This window comes from Callorhinchus milii, unplaced genomic scaffold (assembly GCF_018977255.1).
Source record: "Callorhinchus milii isolate IMCB2004 unplaced genomic scaffold, IMCB_Cmil_1.0 Scaffold7, whole genome shotgun sequence".
Taxonomy (NCBI): domain Eukaryota; kingdom Metazoa; phylum Chordata; class Chondrichthyes; order Chimaeriformes; family Callorhinchidae; genus Callorhinchus; species Callorhinchus milii.
This window is the reverse complement of record NW_024704748.1, coordinates 25,657,333-25,672,592: the sequence shown is the minus strand read 5'-3', so window position 1 is coordinate 25,672,592 and position 15,260 is coordinate 25,657,333. Positions and strand designations below refer to the sequence as shown.

The 15,260-nt window shown below is 37.1% G+C and overlaps 1 protein-coding gene across 2 annotated transcripts in view; it reads left to right on the top strand.

Moving 5' to 3' along the window:
• LOC103185422 (SEC23 interacting protein) overlaps window positions 1-15,260 on the top strand; it is a 60,070-nt gene that overhangs the window by 12,302 nt on the left and 32,508 nt on the right. For both annotated transcript variants that reach the window (XM_042336676.1, XM_042336675.1), the window contains exons 8-12: window positions 1,858-1,999; window positions 2,702-2,910; window positions 6,393-6,511; window positions 7,150-7,314; window positions 11,096-11,191. In XM_042336676.1, the coding sequence (XP_042192610.1) occupies window positions 1,858-1,999; window positions 2,702-2,910; window positions 6,393-6,511; window positions 7,150-7,314; window positions 11,096-11,191 (731 nt within the window). The remainder of the gene's footprint in view (window positions 1-1,857; window positions 2,000-2,701; window positions 2,911-6,392; window positions 6,512-7,149; window positions 7,315-11,095; window positions 11,192-15,260) is intronic.

The following is a 15,260-nucleotide window of genomic DNA, read 5'->3' as shown; positions in this document are numbered from 1 at the left end:
TTGCTTCAATTGAAATAAAAATTAATCCTCAAGCACCTCAGTTCTAATGGCTTAAGTTAAAAATGTGTTTTATGGCCAATTATGAACCTTGAGCCAAGTTAGTCATAATTTTTTTGCACCGTGTAGATTAGTGTTTTGAGTTGTATTAACGTGATGACATTCATGGAAATTTCCGATGGCGTTGGTATCTTAACCACAAGAGGGCTCTGTCGATACAAGCGATTTCATTTTGCAATCAGCTCTGCTGTTAAATTTGATAAAGCGAAGATTCTGGGAATTTCAACCCAGTTGCCTCAGTGGAAATGCAGTTTAGTGCTTTTATTGAAAATGTTGACCAATTTACAAATGCTACATTTGCCCATCATTTGGGCGATAGGTTTTGGCAACGTTGAGAGGTGAAAGGATAATGTTCCAAATGCCTTTCAACTTCTCAAAGTAAAATGGAGCGAAAGTGGATTCTTGGAACTTGTTTCAAGGAGAAATGTTTGATGTACAGTATTGATTTTGCGGAGAAACTTACAATTTGATGTTTTGATAGGCAAGTAAAATTGAACCACAGCATATCTTTGACATCTTGTCTAACAGCCTAGTTTATTATTCAGTGTCTGATCTTCATTAGGCTGGGAAGTTAATCTGTTGAGTGATCTGTTTATCCAGAGGTATTTGTGAAGGAAGCCTTTGGAAGACAACTTCTAATTGTAGTACCACATTTCGGCCATTTGGTGGCACTGTGGACATACAAGATTTGAATGGTATAATAACAACTTGTAAATTCCCTTGAAAATAATTAGGGTTTTGTCTGAAAATTCTGGATAAAAATATAAATATGATCGAAGAGTGAATGTTTGAATTGACTAAATAAAGCCAACTGTCAACCGTTCCTCCTCGTAAGTGTTTATCCCGTTATTAATAATTCTTGCGTTTCGATAAACAACAAATGACATCTGTATTGCGCCTCTCACGTCAGGATTGGGGGAGGGTGGAGGGCAGGGCAGAGCGGAGAAGGAGGGTGATTGAAGGTACGGTCAAAGAGGAGAGTAATGAAACGGGTATTGACGGAGGCAAGGGAAGAAGCGAGGCGGATGGACTGTGAGATGGAGTTCCAGAGGGTGGGGGCAGAATGGCTGAAGGCACTCCCGCCAATGGTGGGCCGGTCAACGCGGGGGACGTGTTATAGATACAGCGTCTAACATTAAAATAAAGTTTCACAAGGTTGCTGTCAAATGCACTGAGCTAACAGCAATGAGATGGATGATTTATTTGGAGGATTGTTGGATCAGACACCATGGAAAAATTGCGTCCATTTATTATAAATTGTACGAGTGAATGTGTGTATAGTGTTAAAAATATTTCTGTTGTGTACCCTCTTTTATCTCTGTTAGTTTCTTTCAGTTTGCCTCAGGAGCTAGAATGATACAGCATAGTTGTATTTGCAGCCATTTACAGTTTATACTGAGCAGATGACTGCTACCCATTAGAATAATCTTTGATTGACTTCCTGTTGCACAATAGTTAAGTGTTAAATCCTGTATTTTATCTAATTGAAGAAATTGATATTTTAAAGATTTAAACTTAGTTATGCAAATGTCACAATACAGTTAAGTTTTGTCTGCTATTCAGTGCAAATGGAAAAGGTACCTCCATTGCATTATTCCCAAGTCTGTAATTTTGTGTAAAATTCCATAGTATTCCACTTCCGCCACTTCCTTGGTGACACGGAAGACTTGATTGTGCTGGCTTAAGATTATTTGCATGCAGCAAAGTCATAAATTCTGTGTAATTGTTTTTGTATTGGATCTATTTGAGAAAATCATTGGACTCTGAGCAGACTCTGAATATTGTGCATTGTTTTTCCAGTCGATGAGTTCAGAACCGTTTCTCTGAAACTACTGCGCACACATTTTAAGAAAGCAGTGGATCAGCAAAAACTCACTCGAGTTGAATTTCTTCCTGTTCATTGGCACAGTGCTCTTCATGGAGATGCCACTGGAGTAGATAGGTAAATCTCCACTTGTTATCAAAATAAATGTGTTGTATTTATTGACATTTCCAGAAGTGGACTACAATATAGGAATTTTGTTAAATGTATTCTGACTTTTATTGTATTTATCTAAGCATTCTTAATATACTAATGGAATGCTACATTCTGGTTTCTCTGTGCAGGAATTATTTGCTTACAGCTTTGGGGTTGTCAGATCCAAAGGCACTTCAATATGTGCTTTGCAATATAAAACAATTCTCAGGACATCTTCTGAATTGTTCTTTGCATTGAGATCAGCAATGATTGTTTGACATGAGATGGCAGCAAAAGCATTGTTTGCCCCAATCCTTCACAAGTATCCCTTTGTAAATTCACCAAATTCCTATTCTGAACTAAAAATATGATGCTGTTAATGCTGGTTCTGTGCATTTTGTGGCTTTAAAATGTAATATTTGTTCAATATAAACTGTGTACCCAATGGTGATGTTTACAGCATCCAGGAATGAAAAGAATGCTGACTTGCCCAAACTACTGTCCTTTGAGATAATTGAGTACAGGTTGAATCAGTGCAGCTTAAGTGACTTTATGCATTATATAATAATATTTATTTATGCATTAGCTTTATCAAAACTGGCTCCAATTTAAATTTTAGGTTTATATCTGTCAAATTGTTCAGAGCTTTGTTTGACTTGCATTGTGTTTTCTCCCCTATTATTCCAGGCGTATCAAGAAAATCACATTACCAAGTATAGGCCGCTTGCGCCATTTTACCAATGAGACTTTGTTGGATATATTCTTCTACAACAGCCCTACGTACTGTCAGACCATAGTGGATAAAGTGATTGCAGAAATCAATCGGCTATATGCTCTCTTCTTAAGTCGAAATCCTGATTTCAAAGGGGGCGTCTCAGTGGCAGGACACAGTCTAGGTAACGCAAGTGGCCTTGCTATGCTGTTCAGTGTATACACATGCATGTTGAATTTAAAATTTGTTATAGATAAAGGAGCAATGATTCATTAAATATGTTTTATTTTAGAGAAATTGGTAAACCATTGAGGATCCAGCTGATTTTAGTATTGCCCCAGCAATGCTGTTTTCTGGATACATTGGCACAAGGATAGATTAAGCCTCTTATCCCCAATACTCAGACGGTATATAAACTTTAATGCAGTACTTAACATTCACCTATCGGTGATAAACAGAATAAATGAGACTGATCAATGACACAACCAGAATTTGTGGGAAATGCATTCAAAAAAAGAATGAAAGAAGACCAGTGACTTGAGTTATTGTCTTGTCTGAAATTGTTGCGATTAATATTGATTTCCTCCCTCCCACCACCACAACCACCAAATTACATCTGTTGTGTTCCCAACAAACAATGTACTTCTTACAAATGAGGACATGCTGAATTCTCTATGTCTCCATCACTAGATGAAAATCCCCCCCAGTTTAAACTAATTTCTGTGATTTCACTAAACTATACGCTCTTTTCTTAAGTCTTAAGTGAAATATCCTTACATTCCCTGGGTTCCTTTTCTAAATGATCATGCTGTCAGTGTAGTCACCTGTTTAAATATTCTGAGCTTGAATTAACTTTTGCCTCAATAATTCAAGACCCTTTTCCAGACTGTCGTCAAACTTCAGATTGAACTTTCTCTCATCAGACTCTTGGCTAACTTCTATGTGGGACAGGCTGGAAACTAAAATGTCAGATTTACTTTGCTATATTCATGGACATCGTGAATTTACAGACGTTTAATTTACTGTAAAAAAAATTATAATTTGGGGCAGTCTGGGACTAGAAGCCTGAATGTGGTTGGCTGAGAGTGACCTCGAGTGCACAAATTACACTTTATGTCAGAAAGATTAGGTGCGCAGAAATTTTGTGCATTATGAATATTTCTTTCTTTGCCTCGGGTCTTTGAACAGTAATTTATAACTTGTAATAAGTTAAATCGTTCCGGATCTCAACAAATTATAAGTGGTTTGTCTCATCAGATACTTTTCACAAATCTGCACAATCGATATTTTACTTTTGTTTGCTCCCTACCCAAACCCATAAATGTTGAACTTTCACATGGAGTCGATCTCCTCTCCTGTCTGCCCTTCCCACTCTTTACTTGTGATTTTCTTGTTTAATTTACCGTTTTACTGCAGAGGTAACGCACCACTTAACCAAAGTTGGCGAGGTGCCCTCATGCCATCCGGGGAGTTTAGTATCGCATTCTGTGTTAGGTTCCGCTCCCACCTCTGCATGCTGAATGTGTACTACCAGCACTAAATGCACGCTGGAATGTAGTGATGTACGCACTACCATTTGGTACACTACAGGTATAAATGCCTGTTAAGTGTGTGCGGTGAAGCTGTTGTACATGCTGTATGAAGATTACATTTGCATTATTGGAATGCCCCCCCCCCCCCATGAATGTTAGGGACTGGCACAACTACATAGTGCAAGATCTGGATAAATGATTGGCGCTCTCATGCCATGTAACGACGCATTAATTGTTTCGTCCATTTCAGAAGCTTTTTTTAAAAAAAAACTTATGAGCTGCTCATCTGAAGAAAATAATGAAGAAAGATGCTTGAGAGAAAGGGATGTTAAGGTGATATTAACATTTGGGATGTCATGCTTCAGCCATGCGTACTCTAAAGATAATGGATAGTTAAGGGCTTGAATCCCCACTTAAAATGTCTTACTGCAGGTCAATGAGATTCCTTATTAACATGATTCAAGTAATAAAAGCAGGAATCCACAGTGGAATGTTGATTGGTGTATCAACATGCAAGAAATCTATACCTTCTCTTTCAGCTTTTTTGGGGAGTTTTATAACTGCTGTTTAATGTTGCCCACAATTCCTGCATTTGGTTCTTACCATAACGATTGATTAAAATGTGGCTTTCCCCCCCACTCATCCCCACCCTCAGAAGATTGACACCACTATAGCTTCCTGCAGATCAAAGGTTTTATGAAATCCCTCAAAGCGTAGGAATATCGGTTTGTGTGGCTCTAAATCAATGCTGTGTATCAAGAGAAACCTAATGATTTGAAGATGTATTCTACATTGCTAAGCAATCGAGGATTTCTTTGTTGTACATTCCCCTATTTTTGATAGAATAGTCTTTGACTTGCTTTTGAGCTACACTCAAATTAGGTATAACCTTGAAGAGTATTGACTTCACGGTTTGATTTATCACCTCATCAGGCAGCTCCATTCTCAGTGATTAGCAGATAATAACGCTCCTTATGTGTTTCTATAAATCACTTCCAAATCTTCTACATCCGTTTTTTGGGGCTGGGGGTGGGGGATTCATGTGATAATTTGGTTAAAGTTTTCAAAGCAAAAGAACAAATTATTATTTAGAATAACAATTATCAGGCAATTTACTGGGCTGCTGGTAGAAGATAATCAATATTCATTGAGTAGTTTTTTTAAAAAAAGATGAAAATCTGCAGTAAAACAGATATCCTAAAAATACACTGCACTTTATTCAGCATCTGAAAAGGAAAATTATTTCAGTTGTGAGTTTTCATTGTTCTGATAAAAGGTCACACCAGAAATGTTCACCATTTTTTCTTTATATGACTTTGAATGATCTGCTGTGAAATAAAATCACAATTGCTGGAATCGATGTTCGTTCAATCTTTCTACCTGTTCTTTTGATGCTGGTTTCATTTCTTTTGGTGTAAGGAAATGGGATTCTAAAGGTTTTTTATTTTATTCATCTTTTACGTGAGTGAAATAAGAAACAAGTTTCCAAAACAACAAACTTTGATCAGGTAAATGGATAGATAATGAAAATTCTGTATCCCTTTGCAGTTCTAGATTTTCTATGTTTTTATAATTGGAAATACAATCCTATCTTCCCTATAGTTTGTGATATTCTTTGCAAATATAGTGATATAGAAACCGCATTCTTTTCAAACATGAGATTGTCAGTGGTGTCACCCCCTATAGAATGCCATTTACTTTAAGAAAGCACTGCACTCGCACACACTCTTTTTAAAAAAATAATTAGTCACCATGCGCAATTGACTGCTGCGTTTCACCCACAAAATATACAGTCAATTCATTTTACAGTATATTCTGTGAAGTGCTTTGAGCTATCTTGAAGATGTGATAAGGCGTTATATCAAATGTAAGAAAAATTATTGTTAGAATAATATATATCTACAGTTTATGCAGACCTTACATTGACCTTTAAGAGCTGTAAATCTCTTGCATGGGTCTAAAAGTCTCTTCCTCCTCCACCCCTTCTCAGTGTATTACTAGAGCAAGTCCCTCAACTGAACACTTGGTCAGGGAAAAAAATGTATACTGTGATGTGTGTGTGTATATATATTATATATAAATCATTTGGCACACAGCTGGATGGAAATAAACAATGTGTTTGATTTGTCCGTAGGTTCCCTGATCCTGTTTGATCTGTTGGCAAATCAGAAGGGACCCTCTTCACTGGGCGATCACGGACAGCCAACATCTAATGGGACTATGAAAGACTCTGTAATCCCAGAGGAGGCTCAGGTACAGTATTGAAACTCTGGAACACTCCCTCAATCCCTCCGCCTTGCCACCTCTCTACCCTTTTTCAAGTCCCACCTGAAAAGCTTCCTCTTGGACCGTGCTTCCAGCCACCCCCACCCCCCCCGAATCAGGCTCCGCCACTGTTAAGCGCTCTGAGATGCTATCCTGTGTGGAGGGCACTATATAAACGCAAGTTGTTGTTGAAACATTAATGATGAGTTACTGAACACAAGTATAAATGCACTGAACATTTTTTTTAAAAGGAGAAACTTTCCAAGCTAACAGTTTAGATTTAATGCATAGTATTGTATATAGTTTTGAGAGACACATTTTGTTTTAAATCACTGTTACTTCCCACGAGCTTATTTAATTAAATATGTTTCATGGCAAACATTAATAGCTTTTGTTGACGGTTGGCAGCATATTGCCACCAGGGGTCAAGACTTATACTTCTTGTTGTAATTGTCGAGAAAACGTAAGTTTTTTTTTTTACGTGTGTGCTCGGGAGGTCCTGTGAAACTGCTTAATTATGCTGGGCCAATTTGAGATGAAATCAACGGATCTCGAAGACTTGATGGAGCGCTATATTAAATGCAAGTATTATTAATGTCTTAATTCTTGAAATGTTGCACCATTAGGCAACTCATGTAGCGAATCCGAATGTCCAAGATCTTGAAGATTCTGATGAATTAAAAGACAAGGAAGAAGAGGAGATCGAGACTCTGCAGGAAGCATTAGAGTCACTCGGGGTTTCTGAGTATCTCAGCACTTTGGAACAGGAAAAAATAGACATGGAATCCTTGGTAAGGTATTCAGCTTCAACTCCTTGTTGCTTGTTGCTATTTTATGAGTAAGGCTCCACCACTGTTAAGCGGTCTGAGACGCTACCCTGTGCTGATGGTGCTATAAAGTGCAAGTTGTTGGATTAAGGCGGTTGCATTTACAAATTGACAAACATGAGGTTTTTGCCACTGACAAACTATTGAGGACTCTGTTAATGCCCTTTAATATTTAATGCATATTGGTTCTTTTTCTTGTTTTTTTCCAATGTTAACTTTCAGTGACTAAAGTATTGTGATTATGTTCATGTTCTGAAGAGCTGTGTTTTTCAGTCCTGCGTGATTAGATCGACTGCAATTTATTTTTCACTCCCCTTCACCATCTCACTTTAATCCTGTAGCACATACCAATGAATCTGGAAAATCTCATTCTTTAAAATGAATAGATTCTAAACCACATCTACCCCTTGCTAATACTGACGATTGGTATGGCAGTTGAACAAAAAGATTTGTAGGGATATAAAACTGGGAATAAAATATCTTTTTGTTTAAAAACAAATGTCAAAAAATCATAAAAAGGAATTTTATCTACCCATTTTGTGTTTCGCAAAAACACATCTACGCCAGTATTAGCAAGGGGTAGATGTGGTTTAGAATGTGACTGGCAGCAATCCTTAGATTCACTCCACCACAGAATGCTTGCAATTCTGAGAGATGTCGAGTGGTTTGAAGCATTCATGTTGATGCACTATCTGTAACAACAACTGTTTTTATTCACTTTCTATCTGGGGAAGTTTCTGTTGTTGTCAAAATTGGCATCTTATTACAGAGATATTTCAGCAATTGGTTAATTTGCCGGAGCATATTAGATATGCCACTGTGCCACGTGACTGAATTATTTTGAGCGTGGAGAGGCCTAATGTCTGTCCTATTAATAAGGGAATGTAAAACCTAGAAGAAGTAATTAACCAATTTAATTGTTTATAAAAATACAAGTTACATTCTTGATGCGTTAACTGGTTTGTACATTGTCCCAGGATAGCTATAAAGTTATCAGTACAACTATAACCATAATTTATTGTAAAAGATAGTCAGTATTTATCTTCTGCATGTTCATAATGGGAAACTGAGTTGAAAATCATAGATGAAATGCATGACATCTTGTGTGTATGTATGCATAGATCCACACACGCACCCGCAAAGTGCGTCCATTCCATTTTATAAGCAATACTGTAAAAGGAGTAGGACCACATTTTCTGGTCTTACCTGCACCTCCAAACCTACTAAGGGTACAAAGGTCAAAGCTGCCTGGACATCATAGTTCACTGTACACCATCTTCTCCCTTGCCTCCATCAAGACCCGTCTCAAGACCCTCCTCATTCGACCGTACCTTCAGTCACCCACCCATACTATCATCAACAAAAAGGTTTGGTGAGAGACGAACAGATACCTGTATCTGGGTCTGTATATCACAGCATCGCTGCATTTAGCCAGCCTCCCTGCAGATTGTAAAACAAGCCGAGCTTCCAAAATAAGATTCAATTGAAGAATTTCGATGTCTATTTAAAGGACATTTGCAAATAATGGTTATTGAAAATTTTAAATCCTTTTTTTGCCCTTTTACTGATTATTTTTCATGGGTTTTATTGCCATTTTTAAAAATTTTCCACCAGCTGAATTCTATTAAACATTTTCGAGTAATGAGACTATTATTTTCATGTGTTTTTTTTAGTTCCCTCTCCCCCTCCCTCTCTCTCTGTTTTCTCTGTTTATAATATTAGGTGTATGGACAAAATGAAGTCCTTCTGTCTGTGCTTGTTTACCGGACTTCTTTGCAATAACAAGTTCAGTTAAAAAAATGTTTTTCTTTTAATGATGCTTTCAAAAAATATTAACCTTCAACTTGATGGTGTATGATAAGTTTTTTTTAAAAAATAATCAAAATAAGTTGCAGTCTTTACCAATTTATTGCCAACAGGCAGTTGAACTTTGGATAGAAATTAGAATTTTTTTTCTCTCTTTTTTTGCCCCCCACCATGTGCTTTAATTTTGAGTAAAAACTTCTTCTGCATAACATCAAACTGCCGATTACTAGAACGTGTGCTTTTCAGATGCGACTCAATTGCACGCTCTGAATTTAAATATATAGATGCCAGATGATTTGTGAGTAGGCTAAGATTAAACGGGAAGATAGTCGCAGAGATCTGTGAGTTGATTGTTTGAAATCTGGAGATGAATTTTGTCAATCTTATTGTTAAACCTGTGGGAGATGTGGCTGCTTAAAGTTCTTTCCCACATATCCCTTTCAAGCTTTTGAGATTGCATTGCTCAGTACATGATCACAGAGCTTCATAGGCTCTGCTTCTCATATTTCATCATTTTATTTCCTCCCTTTTCAATACTATGGAAGGCAGCAAAAATTGGTATGCCTTTGCTGGATTTTTTTTAGATTTCAGTATGTTGTGGACTGCATACATGTAGAAATACAAGTCTTCAAATCTTGTAGATTTCATAATAACAAAACAGAAATCTTTACAACACATTGTATTTGTATATAATTATATATGATATATAATGTATATAACGCTATATCAAATGCAAGGATTATTATATATATATTTTGTGTTTGATTGCCCAGTCCCGAGGCAATGGACAATCAAAGGTTTGCAGATTTGTGTTTAAAAAAAAAACGCTCATCGAGAAACTGAATGTGTTCTGTCGGCACTGCAATTAGAAAACTCACCTGATATTGTTCTTCCTACAAAATGCCATCGGCGAGGAGCAAGTGGAGATTATTACCACCACACTGACTCCACACTGAGTACTTCGAAGAGGAAAGAGTCAAAAGATTTGCTCTGTGCTGTTGATAACATCTTCTGGTTCCCTTGTCTTATATATAATAATAATAATCCTTGTATTTGATATAGCTTGTTATCACTTCTTTGAGACGCCTCAAAACACTTCACACAATATACTGTAATGTGGATTGACTGTATTTTTGTGGGCGAAACACGACCACCAGTTGCATACAGCAGTGTCCCACAAACAGTTGTGGATTGATTGAGTGACCAAATTTTTTTTTTTTTATTGATCCCAGAAAAGCGATCCACCAATCGACTAACAACTGGGTTCCTTCTTATTGCTTCTATCCATTCTGTTTAAAATTAATTTCTTGAAGACCACTTTATTTTGCTATCCTTTTGGTGTTGGTCATTTTAGAGGTGTCCTGCCAGAATGGGTGTTGTTTGATGGATAGAGCATTCAGGCTTCAAATAATTGCCTCTCTTCTGGAATTGGTATCAGGGTGGTTCTTTTATTGGTGGCAAATATTGCTGGCCTTTTGGCTTTGACTTCTATATAAACGCAGCTAACATTTCTTTCTAAACTTTGAGCTTCCGAATAGGTTTTGACCTTCTCCACACAATTGATGGGATTATATGACTGATCTCCATCAGCGGCAGAAAGTGTCTTGTCCTGGATAATTCAGTGAAGAATGTTGTATTTTTCCCTTTTGTTTTTCTCTCTCTTTGTCTCTCTCTAAATTACTCCAAATCTGTGCAAAGGTCTTTCTGCCCACAACCTGGAGAAAATGGTCCTATTCATTTTTAAAATGTGTTAATTTCAATGCTGCCAATTTTTTAAAATTAAAATCTGCCATTTGTAGTTTACCTCCCTATTATTTAGTGTTTTAAATGTCCACTGACAGATGACAGCAACAATCTTTGAAACTGAATTGGTTCCAAATTTGTCAGCAACTGTAAAAGTCATTTGATGCTCACTCTCTGCCTTTCTTTTGCTGTTTAGCTTATGTGCACCGTTGATGACTTGAAGGAAATGGGAATTCCTCTTGGTCCAAGAAAGAAAATTGCCAATTTTGTGAAGGAGAAGGCAAACGCACAGGTATTATTGGAGTATTCCTGAAGGGCACCCCATCTGTTTGTGGCTGAATCTATCGGTCACAGAAGTAAACTGCAATTCTTGTGAACTCAGATGTGACTAGGTCTTTAAAACGGAACCAAACTGCAGTGGGGATTCCTTTATATTGCATTTTTTGCTATTTATTTATATTGATAGTTTTTTATTCTTTTGATTGGAACATGCTTTTCATTGATCTAGGCCATCTAGGTTATTCCAACACTTTTTTTCTTGCCACGAATTGTGGGTGAGTGCTGTCACTGCAGTGTTATGGTGCTATCCAACCCTACACCTTGCCGTAAACTTTTCTTTTAAGTATGTCGATTTTTTTCAAATCGCTTTCTTGACTCCCTTCCAAAGCTATTTGTATATGGGAGTTTTTAACGCCTTATTGATTTGTAATCTCATGAGGCATTTTAGTTAATGGGGGGAAAAATTTGTTCCTTGGATGATTGTATTGGTAGGAAATAATGTACCTTGTAAAACGTGTTACTTCTGATTTTGTAAGTAGTAGAATTTGGGATGAGCAGACCTCAAGCAACAATTTTTTATTTTTAAATTGAGTTTATATCCGAATGTTACGGCAATAGCCAAAGAGTTATTGAGAGTAGCGCCCTGGAACAGTTTAACACAATTAAATCAGGGTTTTGTGAGAATGCCTGGTTTTATCCCATTATCTCCGGATTAGTGCCCCTGGACTTGTATTGTCCAATCTGGATAGATAGATTAGTTTGTCGATTGTAATAATAGTTCTGTGCCTCCTAACCATATTAAAAGAACATGTGTTCTTGGAAATCCTCCCTGGAGCAATCCAAAATTCAGAGCTTCTAAATGAACCTTTAGGAAGGTGCATTGTAAAATTGAAATAGGTTGGATAATTGTTCAGCATCCAAAATCGTTCGCCACTTAAATGGCATATTTACACTGTGCGGTTAGCATCAGTTTGATGCTTAAAATGAAGTACAAATAGCTTTCATGAGCATCCGTTCAATTTTGAGCCCCATTCTTCAAACCACCTCACGATTTGGTTTCAGGAATCAAATGATTGCATCTGCTGTAGTATAAATTAGGGTTAAAAATTTTGTTTAAAATTGGGATCCCCTAAATTTAGAGCTAATTGTTTGCTTAGCGGTTTAATAACATTGAAAGAATTGTTGCCGGGCATTAGCCTGGCTCATTTGGTAGCAAAATATACAGTCAATTCACGTTACAGTATATTCTGTGAAGCGCCTTGAGACTTCTCGAAGACGTGATAAGGCGCTATGTCAAATGCAAGAATTATTATTATTATTGCTCTATCGTGAGTTATTGCGGGTTCAAGCCTCACACTGGGACTTTGAATTTACAGTTTAGGCTGACGCTGCAATACAGTGCTGGGGGAGCACTGCATTGATGGAGGTACTGTCCTTCAGATGAGACGTTAAACCAATGTTCCGTTCAGGAGGATGGCACTATTGGCAAAGAGAATGGCATTTCTTTCAGTGTCCTGGTCAACAAACCCCAGATAAAATTGATAATTCGCTTTATTGCCTGTTCGTGGGACATTGCTGTGTGCAGATTGACAGCTGCACTCACAACCAAAATACAGTCTCTACACTTTGCAATGTGTGAAACCCTTTGAGATGTCCTCCCCAAGTGAAAGACTAGATCAGTGCAATGGTTATTATTGATTATTAATTAGTTTGTGTTTGACACTGGTTAGTGGAGCTTTGTGAATGGATAATGCTCTGGCACTTTCAAGGTATAAATTATGTTCCGGTTGTGTTAATAGTTTGGATACATCTCTCAACCAACTTTGTGCACATTTCTTAAAAGGAAAAACTCTTCACCACCCCTCCCATTTGAACATTTGAAGTCCACTGGCATAAGGGATCTCGGATTCTAATGTGTTTGCATTCCTCTGGGGATCATTTTGTTTCATTAAATGTTCTTTATTCCCCTCTTGGGTTTCATGATGGACAGCGCCATATGGCTGCCTGCTGTGATCAAATCACTCAATCTGAACAGAATTGCTATTTTAAAGTGTGATTTTTAAACTGCAGTTCCAGCAATATCATTCAATTTGGTCTTTGAACACATTTCAAAATATCCTTTTAAGCTTAGAATTCTGAATTCTGGCAGTTTTTTAAAAAAATTATCTAGAATTACATAAAATGATATGGCATGGAAACAGGCCATTTGGCCCTCCTATTCCATGCCAGTGGTTATACTTCATACTAGTCTCCCACCGCTCTTACTTCATTTTCTTATACCACACTATTCCCTTCTCTCTCACATATGTAGCAAGTTTACTCTTAAACACACTGATTCCTTTTTCTTTCAACCACAGCTCCTGGCAATGTGTTCCACTTTCTCACCACTCTGTACAGAAGTTCCTTCTAAATTCCCTAACAGATCAGATTCTAGTTATTCTCTAATTATCCCCCTCGGATTTGAATCACCCACAAGTGGAAACTGCCCATCAATATCCATTTTTACCAAATTCTTTCTTAATCTTAAATTCCTCTGCCAGGTTCCCTCTCAATTGGTGGCTATGCCAATTTGCGCACAGCAATGTCCCACAAACTATCTTCAAGCAGCATTCCAATTGAAATCTAACTCTTTTGTCAATGTTCAGTTTGCTTATTGGATCATGGCTCGCCCTATTTGTCTACAAATTGGACTAGGACTGGATTGGCATTTTGCCCATTCACTTCTGGGACCTCGGCTCAAATCAATCTTAGAGCAGGCAGGAAGATTTTCATCATTATCAGTCTAAGAGCACTATATGAAATTTTGGCAATCTTAATCCAGTACTTAGTAGTATGAGCCATCAGGATAAATTTGCACTGAACTACCAGTCATCCTCCTTTACTGCTTTAAGTATGGAAAATTCAAAATGAATATGGCTGGATTGAATGCACTCTCAGGTCATAAGAATCAAAAAGATTGTTGTATTCACAAGCGCTCTGGGACGCGTGAGTGGAGCTATATAAATGCAAGGTCCACAGGACCTTAATAAGACCCAAAAATCTATCGCAACAACAATAATAATCCTTGCATTTGATATAGCGCCTTATCACGTCTTTGAGACGTCTTAAAGCACATCACAGAATATGCTGTAAAGCGAATTTACTGTATATTTTGTGCAAAAAATGCGCAGCCAATTGTACCCAGCAGTGTGCCATAATACACACTACAGAAAAACTGAAGCGCTCTGAGACGCTTCAATATGATAAGGGACTATATCGATTGCAAAGATTGTTACTACTTCATCCAGGATTTATACTGTGCCTCTCACATATTCGTAACACAGTAATGATGTTCATGAAGATGAAACCTTCAGTCAAAAAGATGGTGTTTCATGCTAGGTATTCATGTGGAAAATTCTTCACACAATATTTTACTGTACTGTACTTTTGTTTGTGTAAAATGCATATTTATTGATCTTTGTTTGTACAGATCCATGTTTAAAGTTATTCTAGACCTTGTTTGTGTGGTTTTTAAAAGGTATTCCAGGATTAAGTCGCACTTAATGTTGCATTAAATAATTCAGTTTAAGAGATATACCAGTTTTAGATTTTAATTGATTTTCATTCGGTGTTCAGGTTGATCTTATCTTTTCTCTCGCTTCCTTTAAAAAGTGTTCCATTAACTATACAGTAATTTGATACACTGTTGATTCTTAAAGAGTGTGGTTTTCAAAATTGACTGCACAGCAATATACTGAAATGCTTCAATCTGCAAATTGCTGTGTTGGAAATGTGAGGAAATTGTAAATTGAAGCTAACAGGACAAAGATAGATTCCCTTGTGAATTTGCACATATATAATTACTTTTATTATTGAAGTTCAAATTAATTGAGCGTCCCCTCTCAATCAAGCCATTTAGTTTTTGGTATTTGCTTTTTTGCACGGGATGTTCCACAGCCAAAATCTTAACAAACATCCTTATCCTTCAAATAATTAACCGTGTATCTGATACAGGGGTTATAACATTAAATGTCTCAAAGTGTTCCACAAAGTGTTTTTTTAAAGTATAATGAAGGTGTATTTGTAGACGAACATGGCAGTCA